We start from the raw sequence: 21,400 nt of genomic DNA on the forward strand, positions 1-21,400 counted from the left end.
ATGAGGGTGCAACACTGACCCTGGGAGACCCCTGAGTCTAACCCCAGAACCTTAACTCCCATGGCTTATTACTTACCTGAGAACCGTTAACCTGTTTTTCCACCATAGCATAACATTGACGCTTTTTCTCTAAAAAGTTTCTAAGTGTGGGATTTTAAAATCAAAAAATATTCCTTACAAATCGCACAAATAACCAAAACGTGTTTACTCACCTGTTTGCAGGAAATGTCCCAGTGCTGAATCGAAGTATCCAGCACTGAGTTAGAAAAGTAACGTGAAAAGTAACTTTCCATGCAATTTACTGTAAAAGAAGAAGTGTGGCTCACTGGTTGGAGAAGTGTGGCTCACTGGTTAGAGCAGGCAGACCCTGAAGCAAAGTTCAGACCCGGGACCAGGGTTCAATTCCCGACGCGGCAGGGTCTTGAGCTTAAATGTCCATAGACTTGATAATTCTCGCTTCGGTGCCTGACCTAATCATGGGTTCACACTCTGCAACTCTGGGCATTAAGCTTGCTTAATCTCCACAACGGCCCCCCGCGGCGGGATGCCTGGCTTTCACCTTGGGGATGCCCAGTAGGGGCTATCTCACAGGGAAAAACCAGGACTGGTTCCCAAGGCAAGCGCGGAGATACCCCTTCGGGGGTCGATTATGGCGCTATATAAGAAATATAATAATAATAAAATAATAATAATAAAGCCTATTCATTTAAATGTACTGCTCCAAAAAGTTTCCAGGTGTGAAGTTTTGAAGTCTGAAAATATTCTTAAAAAGTCATGCGAATAACCAAAACGTCATTTCGTTACCTGTTTCCAGGAAATGTTCCAGTGCTGAATATGGGTATTGATTGTATTTGCACTACACTGTTAGACGCTACCGGCGCTTCTGATTAAGGAGAACTTCTGACTTTGGCATAATTGAAAAATCAAACGGGCGATAAAATCAATGCTTTCACATAGCCCGGTCCATTTTGCTGCACACATCTAAATCAGTTTGACATCGGAAATTGGTGATTACCTACCACTACTTTGTTGGCCAGTGGTGTCAGATTACATTTATAAGAAAGTGTTGGTCCTGATGAGAACCCCACAATTAGGGGTTTGAAACGCGTCAACCTGACCGAACTCTTTGTCAACTAGAAATAACAATGGATTTGTTTTTGTTTTAAAACAAGGATTTACCTTCCAAGTACATTTATGACAAAACAAAACTGCTAATGTAGAAAGATAATACCATTTTTATGACTATAGGATTGGTTTTCTTGACAAAGGGCCATATTACATATTTTTTTCTGTGTATAGCTGTATGAGTGTAGTATGAATGTTGTTGGTAGGATGTGTAGAATTTCTTGTACATATATGTAAATCTGTCTGTTTTGACATGTATAGTTTTGTAAATGTTTGTACATGCATAAATATATCATGATATGATCAAAAATTAAAAATGTCCTACTGGTGAGAAAAATAGAAATTCAACTAGTGACGTAAGTTTGAATACATAAAATCAAGTCCAGTATTGGCAATTGTATTGTTCTTTTGTTATATTTGGCTTACTGGGAACCCTGTGGTGTTTTTTCCCCGAATATGAGTATCCAGCACGGAGTAAGAAAAGTAACGTAAAAAGTAACTTACCTGCAATTTATTGTAGAAGCTCATTCACTTCAATACTGCTCCAAAAAGGTTCCAAGTGTGGAGTTTTGAAAGCTGAAAATATTCTTTAAAAATCATGCGAATAACCAAAACGTAATTACTTACCTGTTACTAGGAAATGTCAGAGTGCTGAATCTAGGTATCCAGCACTGAGTTAGAAAAGTAATGTAAAAAGTAACTTACCTGCAATTTACTGAGAAAGTCTATTCATTTCAATGTACTGTATTTGCTAAGTGTTGCATACTACTGCTCCCCTGTAAATCAACCAAAGTACAATTTCTATTGCATTTTCAAACGGTTCTATATCCATTAACTTATTACTGAAAAGTATTTCATGCTTACCTGTACCAGGCTTGCTTGGTTCTAAAAATAAACAACAGTATACTTTTTATACAAACACAATTGGCCTAGAGTTTAGTTTTTGAGTGTATGAATTCATCTGCTGACTGAGTGGGTACATCAAATGCTTAACACTGTCCTCTGATACTGCCTTACTGCTCGACCAAGCTACCACTATTAGAGAGTAAGGTTCTATCTAACTTTAACCTCTGCCTACCTCTGGGGACACTTTGACTCTATACACACTGTACCTCATTTTGGTGTGGTATATATAGAGCCAGTTTCTTACAGCCACTAGTGCCACTACTGCAACTGCTGTGCAGTGCCCTCCCGATCTGGACGTGCTCGGACAGGTCCCCTTGATGCTCCGCTCACTGGAACTTCAGGTCCCACTGCAGAGCCTGCATATGTCATCCGGCATGATTGGTCAGCAGGATGCAGGAGGCCACGAGGCCCAGCAGCCTCAAAGTCAGCCTGACCGAAACCCAGGACAAGGGCTGAAAGATCGGAATCATAGCCCAAATGTCCCGGACTCGCTGCTTGGGAGGATAAACCTGAAACTGTGCCGTGTCCAGAACCGCTCCGATAAAGAGGAGCCTCTGAGAGGGAATCACGTGCGACTTCGGAACGCTGATAGAGAACGCCAGCAAATGTAGGAGGTCGGCTGTAGTCTGGAGGTTGGAGAAGACTGCCTGGTGCGCGCCCGCCTTCAACAACAGTCGTTGAGATATGAGAAGACTGAAACCCCTGATCTGCGTAGATGAGCTGTGACCACCGCCATCACTTCCGTGTACCCTCAAGGGGCGCTGGTAAGGCCAAAAGGGAGTGCAGAGAACTGAAAGTGCCCGTGGCCTACTGTGATCTGCAGGTAGCGCCGGTGGGCCGGCAGGACGGGGATATGATAATAAGCGCCCTGCAAGTCCAACGATACCATCCAGTCTTGCAGGTCCAGGGCAGATAAGACCTGAGCAAGTTTGAGCATCTTGAACTTCTCCTTCCGGAAAAAGCGCTTAACGTTTCGAGGGTCTAAGATGGGACGCTGGCCCTTGTACTTCTTTGGAACCAAGTAGTAGTGGGAATAACAACCACGACCTACTTCTGGTATCGAAATGCGCTCGATGGCCCACTTGTCCAAAGAGGGCCACAACTTCCTGCTGGAAAAGTTTCAAGTGATCTCCCGACATGTGGTGGTACTGTGGCAGCATGGCTGGAGAGGTAGTTGCGAAGGGGAGAGAGTAACCCCTTCAGACTATCTGCAAAACCCACCTGTCTGAGGTGATGGTGCGCCAGTGGGGGAGGTGATGGCGAATCCTGCCACCCACAGGTGTTTGGCCTGAAACACCGGACCAGGAAGGTTTGGAGGCAGTGGCGGCAGGGGAGGCGGTAGACTGACCCGCCCACTAGCCCCCTGACCCACCTCTGCGGGTCCAACATCCACAGCTGCGCTGAGACTGATGCTGCGCAGGCCTGTGACTCTGAAACAAACGTGTTTGGGCGCTCCTTCCTTGGCCATGAAAAGAAGAAGCGGAAGGAGTGCGCGTGGCTGAAAGGCCTAAGGACTTGGCCGTAGCCACTGAATCCTTAAAATGCTCCAACGCACTATATGCCTTGGCACCAAAAAGGCGAGTGCCATCAAAAGGCATGTCCATCACAGTGTTCCGAACATCCCCAGAAAGGCAGTCGTCCTCAGCCAGGGGTTGCGGCTTTGCACCACCCTTCATGGAATCGCCCTGCCCAATGAGTCGGCGGTGTCAAGGCTACAACGAATTGTGAACTTGGCTGCGTCTCTCCCCTCAGCAATAGCTTGGGACAGCACCACCCGGGTCTCCTCCAGACACTGAGAGAGCACCTACGCAACCTTGCACCACACAGAATAGAAATAACGGCCAAAGAGGCATGCGGTGTTCACAGACCGCAGTGACGAACTGGCGGAAGTAAAACGTTTCTTCCCAAACTGTTCAAGTTTCTCGGATTCCCTGTCCAGTGGTGCGGAAGGGATTGCTGACCCCGGTGGCGGTGCCGTAGACGTCAATGTCAGTGGAGGTCTTATGAGCCAACCGACATCGGCTGGGATCCATGCATGGATCCATGAGGGTCTCAAAGCATCGAGACCAGAGTCGTCAGGGCCCGAGCCGGTGACAAAGTAGAGAGAGGCTCCCCAGTCTGACCCACGGGGCCCTAAGGCGTTCAAGGGGGGAGGGGGGCCAATAGGTCAAAATGGCAGGCCATGGCTGACAGAAAGTTCTGTAGCTGGGCCGGAGTTGCAGACGGCCTACCCGCCCTTCCCGGGTCTGTCTGCAACTCCGGCCCAGCAACTGTGCAGGCTCCGCTGGAGCCACTGGGGTGGCACCGTCAGCCATGTCGCGCAACAGGCTAGGGGAAGGCGAAGAGAGACAACGCTTCTTCAACTTCTTGTGCTTTGCCTTACTGGACTCAGAGTGCGAAGACTTCGTCGAACGATGGTGGTGATGGATCCACAACCGGTCCCTCGATCTCCCGCGGGACCGAGAACTTGAACGGCACGGATCCTCCAGTAACTTTTGGGACTGCTCCTGCAAAGTTTTCAGAGCCATGGCCCGGCATTCGGGACATGACTCGGAGTCGTGGTCGCGCCCCAGGCAGTAGAGACACTCACGGTGCGGGTCCGTCACCGTCATCGTACAGGGACAAGAAGCGCAAGACATAAAACCGGGCATCCATAAACACCAGGAGTCAAAGACTCAAAAAGAAAAACAGAGGCAAAAGTCCCAAAAACAACTCAGTCATAAAGTGACTGGGGGTACCGCTCTCTCTGGATCTGCGCTTGCTGGTACAGAAAAAGAAAGAAGTGACGTCAACATATGTGGGCGCGTTTAAGTAGCTCCAGCGATGTATCGCTAACGTGTTTCTTTCAGATAAGCCAGTCGACCTCATCCAGGCATAGCGACGAAGTGCTACTGACGTTGAAATGGTCCTGTCGGCGGTGTCCAGCCCACAACGTATGGTAAACTGTGCTGCATCTCACCCGGCAGCGACAGCCTGGGAGAGCTCTATCAGGGCCTCCTCCGGATTCTGAGGCAGCACCTGCGCCACCGTATCCCACACCGAGTGGGAATGACGGCCCAAGAGACATGCAGTGTTTACAGACTGCAGTCCTAAGCTGGAGGAAGAGATTTTATTTTTTTCCAAGGTGGTCCATCCCCTGGATTACCTTTCCGGTGGTGCGGTAGGGAATGCACTTTTGGAAGTGGAGGATTGGACTACCAAGCATTCCGGGGTGGGGTGTTGAGAAAGGAAAGTGGGGTCGCCCGGAGCAGGTGGGTGGTCTGGCAATCATCCTGTTACCGGAGAACCCATGTTGGGCCTATACCACCTGTCTGTGAGGGCCTCATTAAACGTTAGGAAGGGCTAAGAAGAGCTTGCACCTCATCAGGAGGTTAGTCCGGACAGCCACCGTAGGAAGCTCAGGGTTGAGAGGCTCGGCCGCCCTCCGCAACACCACTGCATATGACGCTCCCTCCTCCGTAGCCACGGTAGGAGGAGACAACATTCCAAGGTCAAGGGAGGTGTCCAAACCACTGGCATCCCCCAGTTCCTCTCTCCAGTCCTGTTCACTGTCCAACTGGCCAGAGGGTCACCTGACCCCTCCAAGCCTTCCTCCTAATCCTCTGGGTGCATTGTGCTTGAAAAGGGACCCAAGGAGTAAACAGGGGCATAAAAACCCCTCTCGGCGCCGCTCCTGCTCCGGTTCCATGTCGGGATGACGGCCGGGGTCGACGTCGTCCGGAGGACCGACCGGCGTCGAATGCAGTAGTGGTGCCAGAGGAAGCTGCACTAGCGGAGGCATAATCAGGTCAACTGGTGCCGATCCGGACCCAGGCATGGATCCATGGGGAGCCGGAGCCGTCGGTGTAGAAGGCCTAGGTCCCCCAACTGAGTCCGCGGGGTCCAAAAGCATGCCAGTGGGTTCGGTCCGCCCAAAGATGGCATGCATCGCCTTGTAGAACGTACGAAGTTGGGTGGGAGTCGCTCCAGGTCCCGGAAAGGGAGGGAAATGCGGAATCGACTCGTCGGGCTCCACGCGTGAAGCCACATGAGGGGCACCAACCGCATCCCTCATCGGATCGGCCGACTGGCGAGGAGAAGTCGAAGAGCGAAGATGCTTCTTCGACTTCTTTTTATGCTTCGACTTACCCGACCCAGAGTGCGAAGACTTCGAAGACTTGGACGAATGGTCCTGGCTCCGCGACGGGTCCCTTGAACGGCTCGCAGATGACTGCTGGTGCTCAACCAGTTTTCAGGGCCACTCCAGCAAAGCCTTCAGTGCCATCAACTGGCAGTCGGAGCACGACTTAGGGTCGTGGTCGCCCTCCAGGCAAAAAAGACAGGCGGTGCGGATCCGTCACCGACATCATCCGATGACAGGAACCGCATTGCTTGAAGCCGGGCATCCCTTGTGCACCTTAGGAGTCGAAGACTCCAAAAAGAAGTCGACGAAAGTCGAGAAAAAAGGTCAGTCAAAAAGTGACTGGAGGTATCGCTCTTCCTGGATCTGAGCTGGCTGGCATGGAAAAAGAAAGAACTGACGTCAGCGCGCGAAGGCAGCAACTAAGTAGCTACTTCGATGTCATTCTAGCAACCACAACTCCAACGACGGGCGCAGAGCCCACCAACGCCACCTTCTGACGCGCAGAGGTACTGCTGACGGATACCTTACATTTTTATGTATGGTATTGAAGGGAGAAGTATAAAACGGTTTCGCCAAAGACCCCAGAAGTACTGCTATGGGTGTTTAAGGAGTGGACACCTCAGCAGGATTACCAAGATACTGCCTGATGTATATGTTCTCTGCAGCAGTGACCACTAGGCCACTGGTGGACGGCTTGGCCTCTCTGGAGCCATTGCTGAACACTACACAACCCTGCCATCAGCCCCACCGTCTATGCATTTTTTGTTCTTTCTAATGCACAACATACATTTTCTCAATTGGACCATGCAGTTCAGGCCAGTTGACCAATGAAGGCCCGGTAGGATGAGAAAAAAAGCAGAGAATGGCAACAGTCTAAACTGTGTGAATGAGTGCTCTTTTGTCGGCTTTCATATGGTGTAGCTAATGCAGAAAAGCACGTTTACTTTACATGCAAAAGCTTCCTACTCCATCTTGGACAATGAAGTGTCATGGTTGAAAGTGTGGAAGGGGGACAGAAAAATCTATACCAGGTGAGCAGCTACCACCATAGCAGAAATCCCCGGTATGTCAGCATGCTTAGGGTAAAAGGGAGTGGTACCAAAGGCATGTTTAAGGCCAGGTAGTTGGAAAGTAATTAAGTCATTATGTAGCTCCACACTGTGGCAGATTCAGGATAGCTTGCTAAAGCCTTTAAGAATTCCTAGTGAGACACATTAAAGGAATTTTGACTTCAACTTTAAAAAACAGAGAGGAATGCAACAACAATCTTTGATCATTACCATTGGAAATATATCCGAGTTGTGGGATGAGTTGTTCGTCTTTGCAGTTTTCTCGACCAGGTACCAGTCTTTGGAATTTAGGAGAATGAGGATTTCCATCAACATCCACCAAGAAGGGAGGAGGCATCAAATGTGGGGCTTGTTGGGTTTGTTCATCCAAGACAAAGTTATTAGCATCACGGATAAGTGGCCGGTAATCTGTATGGAAGAACATTTGATCTGGAATCTAGAAAAAGAAAAAAGAAAAAATATGAGTAAAATAATGAATTTCAAGCGATTGATTCCTTTTAAATCTCTGTTGCCATAACTAATGGATATATGGTATCCCTAGCAGAGACATGACAACATGTGTGACATCACCAAATATTTATTAACAGGCATGTTATAATTAGCATAAGGAACAAAAAAATCTGCTCATGTAAGATACAAAAGGTTCACTGACTTTTTCATAAGGTTTACTGCAGCCAAAACCAAACAGCAGCAGATGTCCATGAGAATCCGTGCAAGCAAAGTGTTGCCCATCTGTCGAGAACTTGCAATCAAAGACTGCACCATGACCTTGACCTTCAATCTGTAGAATCCGAAAAAGTAATATATAAATTCAAAACTAGACAAACATTAAATTGTATCTAAAATAAATAAGTCAATTAGGATGGCTTATTGTCACATTTTCTCTCAAACACTGTTCTTGTAGAAGACTTAAGACAAAACAAGCTCGAAAATAAACGGAAGCAACCAGACAGCCTTTGGTACATCATTGATTAAACCAAAAGTTCATTGTTAACCAAGGAACTTAAAATGCAGATGCTTATGTAGCCAGCACATGTCAAAGATAATACACAAACGAGGCAAAGTGAATGACAGAACACAAAAAATAAATGATAGCATAATTATGCACTGTATGTGTTGACAGAAGGTAGAAGTAAGTAACAAAATTCACTATATTCTTTCAAAATTACTACATATAAAACATCTTTATTACTACAGGTAAGCATGCTCCTCTCATACGTACAAAATAAAAACAATTTGGTAGCTCAACCTTTTATTGATGTTAAAATTTCCTTAAATTTTCTAGCCACCAGAAAAGTCTTACCCAACCATCAGTTGTGATCCTTTGATATTTGCTAAGACGGCACTGGTCGCTTAACCCGCAAATTCTGCTTTAGCCACCCATTACCATCACCGCAAAGGAGCCCCAAAGAAAGAGAGAGATGGCTGAGAAACTACCAATGTCCCAGACTCCAGTAGAATAAACTGCAGCTTGGGGGAATCACAAAAAACCCTTCAGGGAAAAGATGGCAGTGATACTGGGGATGTTTCAGAAGTACCAAAAAATGGAGGCCATCACAGACGGGCCAGATCAGTGAGAAAAGACAGATACCATTGGCAGGTAAAGGAGAGAGGAGAATCCCCACAGGTTGAATGGATGAGATAAACAGAGACTACCGGAGTCCCTGCCCCTAGTGCTATAAATTGCAGTTTGAAGGGACCACAACTACCCTCTTTGAAACGGTCGTAGGGGTACCTGTGAGTTTACACAAGATGGTGGCCATGGAGAACCTCAACTGTTCACCTATACAAGTGAAACATAATCCCCAAGGGAGCCCGCGGGACAGAAGACCCTTAAATAGCAAAAGCCCAAAAATGAAGCTCCCATAAGCCAGTCTGGAGGAAGAGTCTCCCAACTCACAGGAATAGGACCCCAACCAACATAAGACCACGTGAGGCCTCTTTGAAAGTGTAATGGGCAGGCTGGGTGCTTGACAAGATGTCAGTAGGGTAGGAGAGACACAAGATTCCGTGAAACATGGGAACAACAAAAACAAATCAACGCATTGTATCAAATGGAAGAACACCCAACATAACAATATTCACAGTAGAAAAACATAACTACAGGGGACACTCTGCAGAGGAGCCCCCTAAAATGATAATACACAAAAAGAGAAATATTTGTGGTCTAATAAAAGAGAAGTCACAAAGGAAATAATGGTTGTCGCTTTGAAAAACACCGATAAAGCATCTACCTGCCTTGGCCCATGCCTCGAAGAAGTGATGAGATGGATGAAACATTCCCATCTTAAACTGAATGGGGACAAGTCCGAGGCTTATGCTCCTTGGCAATCCATCCCTCTCGGATTTAGTCTCCACCTGGTCAACGTGTATGGGCTCCATGCCTGCCCTAAAATGGAGATTAAGAGCCTTGGTGTCGGGCTTGATTCTGAGCTCTGTTTTAAAACTCAAGCCAGAAGGGTTGACGCCTCTTGCTTTGGCATTCTAAGAATTCTGCACAAAGTGCCTACTCTGTTACCACCCCATGTCAGAAAGCTTGTAGTCCAAGCGCTTATTTTATCTTGCTTGGACTATGGAAATGCCTTGTACCTTGGTGTTCCCAGCTTGGTGCTGCCTAAAATTCAAACCGTACAGAACTGCGCTGCTAGGATTCTTGTGGGAGTTCGGAGTCGCCAATCAGCAAGGTCTGCCTTAAAGGCTCTCCACTGGCTTCCAGTCGTGGAAAGAGTCCATTTCAAAGCCCTGTGTATTACTCACAGGCTGATAGGAGGGAAATGACCTGCTATTATTTCTTCCTTGGTCCAGCCCTACCTAGCCAATAGGGCTCTTCGCTCAAATGACCATCTTCTGGCCTATGTCCCCAGAATCCAGAGGGCTAGAAGCGGTGGCCGACTGTTCTCCTACAACGCTGCTAAGCTGTGAAATTCACTTTTACTGCAGTTACGAAAAGGACCTAACCACATGGCATTCCGTAAGAGGCTTAAAATTTGTCTCTTCCCCAAATGATCCCGTTTCAGCTTTAAATCGGTACTGCCCACAGCGCTGGGATGCCCTCGGGTAACTATGCGCTTTATAAAAACTGCTTTCATTTCATTCATTTCATTTGTACTATCTTCAACAGAAGCTCGGACCTCAATGTAAAGAACATGCAGTTAAATCATTTCAGTGCCTATGTTATGCTGGAAAAGGCAGTCTATATGTTTAAAATATCAGCACAGCAGCCATGAGACAAAGAGGATGCTGTAGGGCAAAGAGCCAAATGAAGAGAATAGAGCCATTCAACAGACCAGCGTAAAGAGAGAACGAGCAGCATAATAACATCAAACAAGGAAAGGATATACCAGTGCATTGGACTGAGGCTGCAAACATAAGAGAAAAAAGTTGATTTGCAGGAATCAATTGAAAGCTTGGTTAAGTCAGAGAATGATTTGTCAAACTAAGGATACTTGGTGATCGCGAACCCAGAGGCCATTCAGCTTAACGCAATTCTCCCCTCTGCTTGGTCTGATCACCACTACATCACCTTCTCCATCAATGTACCAGTTAAACTATGCTCAGCACAACCAACAAGATCCAAAGTATGGAAGAGAAACCTAAAAAGCCCCCTCACAGACTTATCCTCATCCGCCAATGTCAGCCTTCTGCTTCCCCGGAAGACCTTACGGAGGTGCAAGCTTTGACACAGTACTACTTTAACCCCATGACCACGATCCTAGGTACTACCGTGCCTATAAAACTGAAGAGGCTCTCTACAAGACTTTAAACCTTGGTATGATGGTAGACTCAACCAGGAGAGACGAGTCTTAAGATTAGTTGAACGGAGATGGAGGTCATCACCATCCATCGACCACCTTAAACTGCTCAGATCCTCCAGAAACTCGTACTATATAAAGATCAGACACTCAAAAGCAAACATTCTCAAGAATCTGCTAGATCAAGCCTAAAAACCACCCAAGAAGCTCTTTGAACTAGTTAAAAGTCAATCTCATGACATAGATCACCCTCCCCTAGATGGTCAATGCTCCCCTCCCAGCTGCGAAGAATTTTCTTCCTTCTTCACGAGAAAGACGGAACTCATGAAAACAGATCTACTTAAGGCCTCATTAACTCAGATCGTCACGCATTAGATCACCCCAAGAACCCCAAGCACCTGCACAACCAAGTTCGCCCTCAAAACCAACGCCTCCTGGGCCTCCTTTACAACTTACAGCGAAGAAATAATCCTAAAAGCGCTAATGTCCTTGAACCCCTCCAATCACTTCTCTGACCCCCTCCCTGCTAACTACCTCAAAGATCTCATATCAATGCTAGTGCCACTTTGGACAAAGATCATCAATGCCTCCTTAGTCCAAGGGGTTATTCCAGATATTCTCAAATCAGGACAAGTTTCCCCCATCCTGAAAAAAATGACGGCAGACCCCACAGACCTGAATAACTACAGACCAATTTCCAACATCCCAGCTCTCGCAAAACTCCTTGAAAAATGTGCTCTCAGCCAGCTAGACAACCACATCACCAACTACCGCCTGCTAAATAAATTTCAATCTGGTTTCCGTGCAGGGCAAAGTACGGAGTCGGCCATGACCCACATAGTAGATGACGCTTTAAAATTACTAGATCAGAACGAAGCCTGCCTACTTATCCTACTTGACTTATCGTCAGCTTTCAACACCGTCGAACATGAAAATCTTCTTGACCTCCTCCAACCCAGAATGGGTTTATCAGGATCAGGTCTAAAGTGGTTTACCTCTTTCCTCCGTAATAGATCCCAAAGGGTCAAGGTCAACCAATCCCTGTCCACGACCGTCCCAGTCACATTAGGAGTCCTACAGGGCTCCTCCCTTTCACCTACACTGTTCAACTTATTACTGGAACCTCTTACGGAAATCCTCAATTCATCCAATATCCACTTTCACGTGTATGCTGACGACACGCAAGTTTATGTTTATTTAAAGATAAACTCACAAGTCCTGGTTGACTGATAACCACCTCAAACTAAATTCTCTCAAAACCGAATTCCTACTAATCGCCCCCCCATACCAAATAGACATCATTCAAGAATGGCTTAAACACCTTTCAGCGCTTAACTGCCAACCTCTTTTAATCGACTCAGCAAAATCACTGGGTGTAACTCTGGACAGCAACCTAAACATGCAAAAACATATCAGTGCTGCAGCAAAAGAAGCAAACTTTCAAATGCACACCCTGAGAAAACTAAAACCTTTCCTACCAGCAAATTACTTCAAACTGGCAGTCCAAGCACTAGTACTTCCTAGACTAGACTATGGTAGTGCAACACTTAGTGGACTCCCTAGATCGTCTACTGCTCCGCTTAGATCATCACTTAACTCAGCGGCCAGACTCATCACAGGTTCCAAAAGACATTGCCACATCTCCCCCGACTTCAAAACGCTCAACTGGCTACCGTTCGAAGCAAGAATCCAACAAAAAAATCGCCTGCATGACACAAAGCTCTACACCACAACACCCCGAGTTACCTGGCCCAGAAACTCGAGCTCTCGTGTGGGAACAGATCCTCTAGGAGCGCCAACAACCTTCTTCTGAAGCCTCAAAGATTTGCTAAGAAGAAAACATATAATCGCGCTTTCTCTGGAATTGCTCCAAGGATTTGGAATGCATTACCCCCAGAAAACAGATGCAACCAATCGTCTGCATCCTTCAAAAAAGAAGTAAAATCCCTACTCATGACGAAATTCACATGAACATTATCTCGGATTTCTGGAACAATCCAGTTGTAACATATGTCTTTATCTCGAATTACTATGCTTCTTTCGTAGTATGCTTTGTCTAACTACCTCACTTGTGAAGCGCTCTGCTACCCGTAAGGGTCTTGTTCGCGCTATACAAAACCTTTAAATAAATATATCAAGGTTTCATAGAAGAACTTTCAGAAAACTAAGAGATGAGAAAATAAACAAAAGCTTGTAAAATGGCAAAGATATAAACAAGACTATCTCAGTACTGGGTGCAAGAGTTAACTGATTAGAAATACAGACGGATGAAAATCAGTACTGTGTATGGAACACAACAGATCATCGATTATAACACTCTAAGAGCAAAACATCACCCTTCAAGGTAACAGGAGAACTGCTCCGGGAGGAATGTCCTCAGAAAATAGGGAAAGAAGGGAAAAAAGTTAAATAGTATGTGCAACAATGTTACAGCAACTCCTAATGATCCAGAAAACTTGCAGTATAAAACAGAAATGATGCACAGAGATATTTCCAGTGTTAGGCAAATCGCTTTTCACCAGAAATTATAGCAAAATTCCTCGACTGTAAAGACAAGGAGTAGGTAATGGCCAAAGTCTTGAAACAAAGAAATATCTGAAATAATAGGGTTTAGCTCTGCATATACCAAGAACTGTCTGTTGTGACCCTCATCAGATGCAAATCCTTCTAGAAACTGACAGACTTTCTAAGAATCCAAGGTGCAACGCTCAAGATAATCTTTAACTACAAGGAATCACAATATGCCACCGAGTCGATCAAGGATGCTTGTCAAATCGTAGATATCCAAAATGGCAAAAGCTTTAAACCAGAGGAAGATGAGAGAAAAGGGTCTCCTGAACGACATCCAGTGAGGCAAAAAGTGCAAATGAGACATAGGAGAGAAGGTCCAACCATAACAGAACAAAACGAAGGTAAACAGAAAATTATACAGTAGACAATAAGCATGAACGAGGAAACCGCAGGTGCCAACCCCATAAAGGAAAAGGCGTAAGACCGCCTGAGAGATGAGATAAGACCCAGGAGAAGGAAGAAGAACCATAAACCCAGGCTAACTAACCTACGGACCTCCAGTAATGAAATAAAGGAGGGCTGAGGAAACCCTGATGAAATAGACTGAAGGGCGATTAGAAAAGGTGAGAGTGATAATACTGATGTAGTTTTTGATCCAGTCTAAATGGTTTTGGTTATGGGGGAAGGAGAAGACAAATACAAGATAATTTCAGATACCTACTTATAGTTTAGTGGTGAGAAATGGAAAAGACTGAGAGATCGCAATTGCTGCAAATGAACAATACATTAGAGAAAGTAGAAATAACTGGGATACAAACAGAGTACCTAACAAAGGTACAAAAAAAATAAATAATTCACTACATACAATGGGCACGGGCTCATCGACCCAGCTAAGAAACAGGAGATTTTGACGGAACTCATACGGAGGTAGATAGTTGCATAAGAAACACGAGTCACACCTTTCCAAAAACAGTACTTCGCATCAGGAGGGAAAAAGAAAAGAGGTGGAGTAGGCATATTGATATCGAACGGCGCCGACCCCAACTCTAGATGGGCGTCCGTCCGCCTGCCGGGAAGGCCGAGGTGCGCTTGAAGCAAGGTTTTGAGCACTAGCAACCTCCTGCAACGCCACATGGAGCCCCATGGGACTATGAGGCAGGGGTGCTATGGGTCGAAGAAGGGGACCCAGCCGGGCCACACCCGGATGACACCATATCTTCTTTGTCCCTGGAGGGCAAGGGCCTACTAAACGCCCGGGGCGAACCCACTGGCGAGACATTCAAGGACCCCGTAAGTATCGGAGGCCCCGAGGACGCCCCAGGCACAGGAGGGGATCCAAGGGAGGCCTGCAGAGCTGCGGCATTGGTCTCCATTTGGGCCCAGATAGGGCGGATAGGGGAGGGGCAACTCCCGGGGGCGCACGTCCGGAGGGCTCCGGGAACTAGTGCCCCCGATAACAGATGGAAGTGAAGTTGTGGACCTCGGAAACATGTGCCGCGACTCACCCATAAGGGGGAAACAACGTCTCCGGGCCCCAGAGGTTGACCGACGCCGCAACTGGAAACCAGAGGGGCCCGCCGGCGAGGAGACCGGAGGGCGATACTACTCTGACTGGGATAGGCGAGCCAAAAGGAGCTTCATCCGGCGCTCCCGCCGGGACTTCGGCTTGAGGTGTTGGCGGGTGTCGCAATCTGTTGAGTCGTGGTGTTCGCCCAAACACCACATATAGATAAGATGTGGGTCCGTTGCGGACATTTGCCATGAACAGAAGGTACGCGTTTTGAAGACCGAAGGCATCGCATACTGTTCCAGACGCGAAGCGTCAAAAGGGACCTGAAAACAGGCCAAGGGAACCGCTTAATCCGGATCCGTGTTGTACGCGGAAAAGATGGAAACTGATGATGTCAGCGTGCCGGCAGGGACTTATATGACCTCGCGGATGTCACGTACGTGGACAAAGTCAGGGCGGGGTCATGTGGCTCCGTGCCCTGGCGCGCAGAGATGCTGCTGATTTTTTTTTCCCAGATCCAGTCTGATGCCTGGGGATATTCTAAGTTAAGGAATCTGCGCCTAGATGTCTCTATCAGATTTAACAAACAACTGTGCACCTATCTTGAGGTAACCAAAATCTGGACCCTTTGAAATCAGGGTTCAGATCCTCACATAGTACAGAGATGGCACTATTACCGGTCACTGACTTATTAAGACTCTCTCTCGATGCTAGAGTCCCATATATGTTAGTGCTGTTGGATTTATATGCAGCAGGCAACACTGTATCACCCTCAAGGCTGTTGCAGAGACTGCAGGAGATAGGGATTCATGGGATATCCCTCAAATGGTTTCAAATCGTTTTGGAAAATAGAACCCAAACCACTACTCGTCTCTTAAGTCCAGCACTTTATGAATCAATATGGGTGTACGGCAGTGATCCTGTTCGAACCTTACGTTGTTCAACATATATGTGACCCCCCTCCAAGATTGCAGAGTAATTTGGTTTTTAAATAATATCATATGCAAATGCCACAGAGCTGAGCTTTTCTTTTGATAACGATCTGGCTAAAACAAAACATCATTTTGCCAAGGGAATGTTAGCCATTTCAGAGTGGATGACAACTAACTGCTTACAGTTGAATGGCGGAAAGACAAAGATTATGCTGTTATGAAAGGCCAATCAACTTGGGTCAGACGAGTGGTGGCCTCCTGAACTGGGTGCAAATCTGACCCCCCTAGACTGTGAGTGAAGAATCTTGATGAAAAAATAGATCAAACATTATCTATGAAAGAGATGATCCTGCCGACTACATGTATCCGTTTTCATACTATGCGCCTATTGAGGAGAACCTTTCCCTATCTCCCGATTTCAGCTAGAAGAACGCTAGTCCAGGCTCTAATATTAAGCAGACTGGATTATGGTAATGAACTACTAGCCGCAGCCAATGAGACTCTTGCAGCCAAATTACAAGTAGTGCATAACACGAAAGCCCAGCCTGTTTTCAACCTTCCATCGGGCTCTGCCTTAGCCCCACTGTGGAAACCATTACACAGGCTACCAGTCAGGCAGAGAAGCAGCTTTAAAATCTGTTGCTTGACATATAACACCTTAAGGATTAAGAGTCCCAGTTATCTGCAGCAGAAACTCAAACAATCTCCGACCAGAAACTTAAGGTCAATGGACAAAGCATTACAGAGTGTACAACATTCCTTTGACTAAATGCGGTGGCAGAGTCTGTTCCAACTTGCCTCCTGTATACTGGATTTCCGTCTCAGCACTGAATACAACTGATTCCGGAAAACACTCAAATCACTTTTTTTCTAACCGAATGTCAACTACTGCCTGAGACTGTTCCTTAGTGACAAGATACCCCTCTGGGTCTGTTGTGCGCTATATCAAGTTTAAGTAACACAACAATTATAATTCCAGACATGTGTAGTTACATAACATTAAATAGTCAAATTAATTGCTTTTAATCACAAGTATAACCAGTACAGAAAACAGTTAACCTGCACTCAATAATATGGAAATTATCCTCAAACTTCTAAATAAGAAAAAAATATCAAAGCTTACGTATCTTTATTTAGGCTTACCATATTGAAATAATTACGAATTTTTGCTCCCTTGTCAATGTCCCAGACAAAAATATTCCCATCATGGCCTGCAGAAAGCATGATTCTGTGGTCAAATGGATGTGCTTCCAATACAAATACTTCATCATCATGGCCCTAGGATGAAAGGATTTATGTATCACAGTCTGAATGGTATTAAACATCAAAGCATCGTGCTTTTCAAAATAGTACCTTGAAAGAATTACATTGTAAAACATGTACAAATAGAAAATTTTTACAGCATTACTCCAAAGCAGACATGTATTGTGAAAAGTACTCAGCTTGCATTTATGTCTTCATTTGTACTGCCATTATTATGTAATAAATGTCATCTCTCTTGTGAAAGTTAACTGTACTACATAAAAGACCTAAAGAATACGTTACTGACCTTCGTATTTGCCTTAGAATAGGCAGATACTCTATCTACTCGGAGAATCCTCAATGTGGTAAATCTTTCCAGGAGCCTGACTGGATCAAGAAACTCTTGAAACCGCCTCTGCTCACCACAGGTGGTGCCATTAGCCTCCATCAATACTCACTGAAGGCAATTAGCACCTTGTTTTTTCCAGCTCTCAAAGTGTGTGGCTGACAAGACTGAGTTTGTGCTGGCATTGTGCTAAAACAAACGTATTACTCTTGCAATCTACTCCACAGAACAGGGAGTGAGTGGGTGGGTGAGCAATAAAAAATCTGTGGTTCAATAGAGTATCTGTAAGAAAGAGCCACGTTTAAATAAGCTATCCTTCTGATGGATACTTCTAACCAAAGATTCCTCATCTTGTGAGTCAGTACCAAAGTAATACTATCTCCAAGGAGGTGGGTTGGGAAAGTGTACTACACCAGAAGTCCTGGAAGAACAAGCAGACACCTAATTCACCCTGAAGTCTTTAGAATCAAAACAGTAGTGCCTGGTAAATGTAGGGACAGATGCCCATGTGACTGCCTGTAAAATGCCCCAAAAAAGTAACACCCCAAGTAGGGTCTGTGTCCTACAGCACTACATGCCACAAACAGATGCTTACAACGTAGGAAAATGCTACTTACTACTATGCACCTGTTCTAGAGCTGTATACTTTAGCACAGATCGCCATGTGGTGTTGGGCTTGGATGGTTGCACTTTGTTTTTGTCGAAGAAGTATTTGTAGTCATGGAACAGGTGACTCCTCCCAATGTGATAGCGCACATGGGCATCGACTCCATCTTCAGATTGTTGTTTGCCATAAAGGGTGAGGATGGAGTTAGTAAGAGAATAGAAAAGGATGTCCATGTGATGTATCTAAATAAGATAATACTGCAACAGATAGAGGTACCCGGGGAGGTGGGTTGGCGTATACATCTCTACAGCTCTGCATGCCAAGAACAGATGCATACTGGTAAGTAGCATTTTCCGTTCGAGGCATATGAGCTGTAGATTGTATAATTTAGCATAGACTGTAAAGCAGTTTTTCCTCCCCAGCTGGGCAACATGTATCTGTTGCAGTAGTTTGAAAAAGTGTTCTTAATACAGCCTGGCTCAAAGTAGCTTGTTGTTTTGCTTGCACATCTACACAATAGTGTTTAGTGAAAGTATGTGGTGTAAACCAAGTTGCTGCTTTGCAGATGTCATCTAGGGGAATGTTCCCTAAGAATGCCATAGAAGCCCCTAGTTTGCGTGCGGAATGAGCTCTAGGGGGAATAGTTAATGTGCGTTTAGCTTTGAGACAGCATATTTGGATGCATTTAACAATCCACCTTGCAATTCCTGTTTTTGAAATGGGATTGCCTTTGTGAGGTGGGGAAAAAGCTACAAAAAGTTGTTTTGTTTTTATAAAACTTTTAGTTCTCTCGATATAGTAGAGTATTGCTCTTTTAACGTCTAGCTTGTGGAGAGCGCGTTCTGCCAATGAGTCTGGTTGAGGGAAAAATACTGGCAATTCAACCGACTGATTAAGGTGAAAGGCAGATACCGTTTTAAGCAGAAACTTTGGATTAGGCCTTAAAACCACTTTACTATGGTGTATTTGTGGAAATGGTTCTTGTATGGTCAATGCCTGAAGTTCACAGACTCTCCTAAGTGATGTGATAGCTATGAGGAAGGCTACTTTCCAAGTAAGGAACTGTAACTCGCATTTGTGCAGAGGTTTAAATGGGGGACCCATGAGTCTGGTGAGGACATATTAAGATTTCATACAGGAGGAGGTGAAACTCTAGGTGAAATTATTCTTTTAAGTCCTTCCATAAACGCTTTGATAGTGGGTACTCGAAACAAAGACAAATGTTGTCTGTTTTGGAGGGAAGCAGCAAATGCAGCAAGATGTAGCCGTATAGATGTATATGCTAGGTTACATTGTTGTAGATGCAAAAGATAAGAGATAATATTTTGGATGGAAGCATCTAGCGGATCGATTTCGTTATTTGTGCAATAAATGACAAATCGCTTACAATTTGCTGCATAGCATACTCTAGTAGTAGGACGTCTAGACATTCATGCAGTCTGACGGGAGATTAAGGTAGCCAAACTCTAGGACTTCAGGAGCCAGATCGCAAGATTGAGTTGATTGGAATCTGGGTGCATTATCTCTCCATGGTTCTGAGTGAGGAACTTGTCGGGAGAGGTGGAGCTTTTGATGAGGTTGTGAACCATGGCTGGCGTGCCCGTGGTGGAGCAACTAGGATCATTGTGAGGGAGTGTTGTTTGAACTTCTGAACCAGTAACAGAATGAGCGGGAGAGGCGGAAAAGCGTATGCAAATCTGCCTGAGCAATTCATCCATAGCACATTGCCTTCGGACAATGGGTATGGATATCTGGAGGCGAAGCTTGGGCATGTGCGTTTTGATGTGTGGCAAACAGATCTAGGTCTGGATGACCCCACATGTGAAAGAATGGAAGAAGAACTTGAGGATGAAGTTCCCATTCGTGGATCTGCTGTGTTTAACCTGAGCAGATCCGCGATCTGATTGTGTACTCCTGGTAGATGTTCTGGGAATGAGGTAAATGTTTTGAGGAATGGCCCATCTCCATATGCTTTGCGCTAGTTGTGAAAGCTTAAGAGAGTGTGTGCCCCCCCTGCTTTTGTATGTAATACATTGCTGGCATGTTGTCTGTACGGATCAAGACAGCTTTGCCTACTAGCAAGAGTTGAAAAGACTTTAGTGCTAGAAAGATTGCCAGTAACTCCAGGTGATTTATGTGGAGTAATTTTTGTTGATGGGTCCATATACCCTGAACGGTTTGGGTTTTGGAGAGGAGTTCCCCAGCCGGTGAGCGATGAGTCTGTGGTTAGCCCTATCTGTGGAGTAACATGAAAAATGGGACCCTCTCTGTGTTTAGATTAATGACCAGGGGAAAGAGAGAGAAACAGCAATATAGGTATACAAAAGATCCCCCCTCGGCCAGTTCATACTTCTATAACTAATTTCATCAAGTCAGTTTATTTACTTTCTGTAAAGCATAGGTGAAGCAACAACAAGAGTTTCATTTTATATATTTTGTATAGGGGGGATCTTTTGTATACCTATATAGCCCTATCTGTGGAACCAGGTCAAGGAACAGCCGCCCTTTGGATAGGTTTTGTGTGTTCCACCACTGCAGAGAGCGATGCGTGCAGCTGTCCACCAACACCAGATCTGTTAACGGACCTGGAGTTTGGTTCCATTGATGTGCTAAACATTCTTGTTAGGGACGCATCTGGAGTCTTGCATAAGGAACGATAAGGATGCAAGAGGCCATCATCTCTATTAGCTGCATGAACACTCGAGCTGGAAGGGTGTGTTGAGGTTGAAATCTTGATATGAGAGCTTGCATGCTGGCTATCCTGACTGGATTGGGGTAGTCAAGGGCTTTTGAGTTATCTATTGTGGCACCTAGATACTGAAGTAGGTGGGACGGTTGAAGATGTGACTTGGGTAGGTTTATTGTGAATCCTGCGTCGTGGCGCAGCTAGATTGTTTTGTGTGTATTGTGCACACAGTGTGTGACTTGGCTTTTATGAGCCAGTCATCAGGATAAGGAAACACGTGAATGTGTTGTCTCTGAAAATGAGCTGCGACTACCGCAAGACATTTTGTGAAGACTCAGGGTGCTGTAGTTACTCCAAATGGGAAGACTTTGAATTGATAGTGCTGACCGTCCACTACAAACCGTAGATACTTTCTGTGAGCAGGGTGAATGGGAATATGAAAGTTGGCGTCCTTGAGATCATGAGTGGCAAGGAAATCGCCTTGTTGGAGCAGAGGGAGGACCTGTTGGAGAGTGACCATGTGGAAGTGGTCCGACTGTATGTAGAGATTTAACGGTCGGAGGTCTAGTAGTGGCCTGAGAGTACCGTCC

The 21,400-nt window shown here is 45.6% G+C and overlaps 1 protein-coding gene across 2 annotated transcripts in view; it reads right to left on the reverse strand.

The window, feature by feature from the left end:
* BRWD3 (bromodomain and WD repeat domain containing 3) overlaps window positions 1–21,400 on the reverse strand; it is a 1,253,402-nt gene that overhangs the window by 951,348 nt on the left and 280,654 nt on the right. For both annotated transcript variants that reach the window (XM_086918755.1, XM_086918756.1), the window contains 3 exons: window positions 17,073–17,207; window positions 7,877–8,005; window positions 7,435–7,660 (listed from right to left, as the gene is read on the reverse strand). In XM_086918755.1, the coding sequence (XP_086774881.1) occupies window positions 7,435–7,660; window positions 7,877–8,005; window positions 17,073–17,207 (490 nt within the window). The remainder of the gene's footprint in view (window positions 1–7,434; window positions 7,661–7,876; window positions 8,006–17,072; window positions 17,208–21,400) is intronic.

The sequence above is a fragment of the Lissotriton vulgaris genome, chromosome 4_1, assembly GCF_964263255.1.
Source record: "Lissotriton vulgaris chromosome 4_1, aLisVul1.2, whole genome shotgun sequence".
Taxonomy (NCBI): Eukaryota; Metazoa; Chordata; class Amphibia; order Caudata; family Salamandridae; genus Lissotriton; species Lissotriton vulgaris.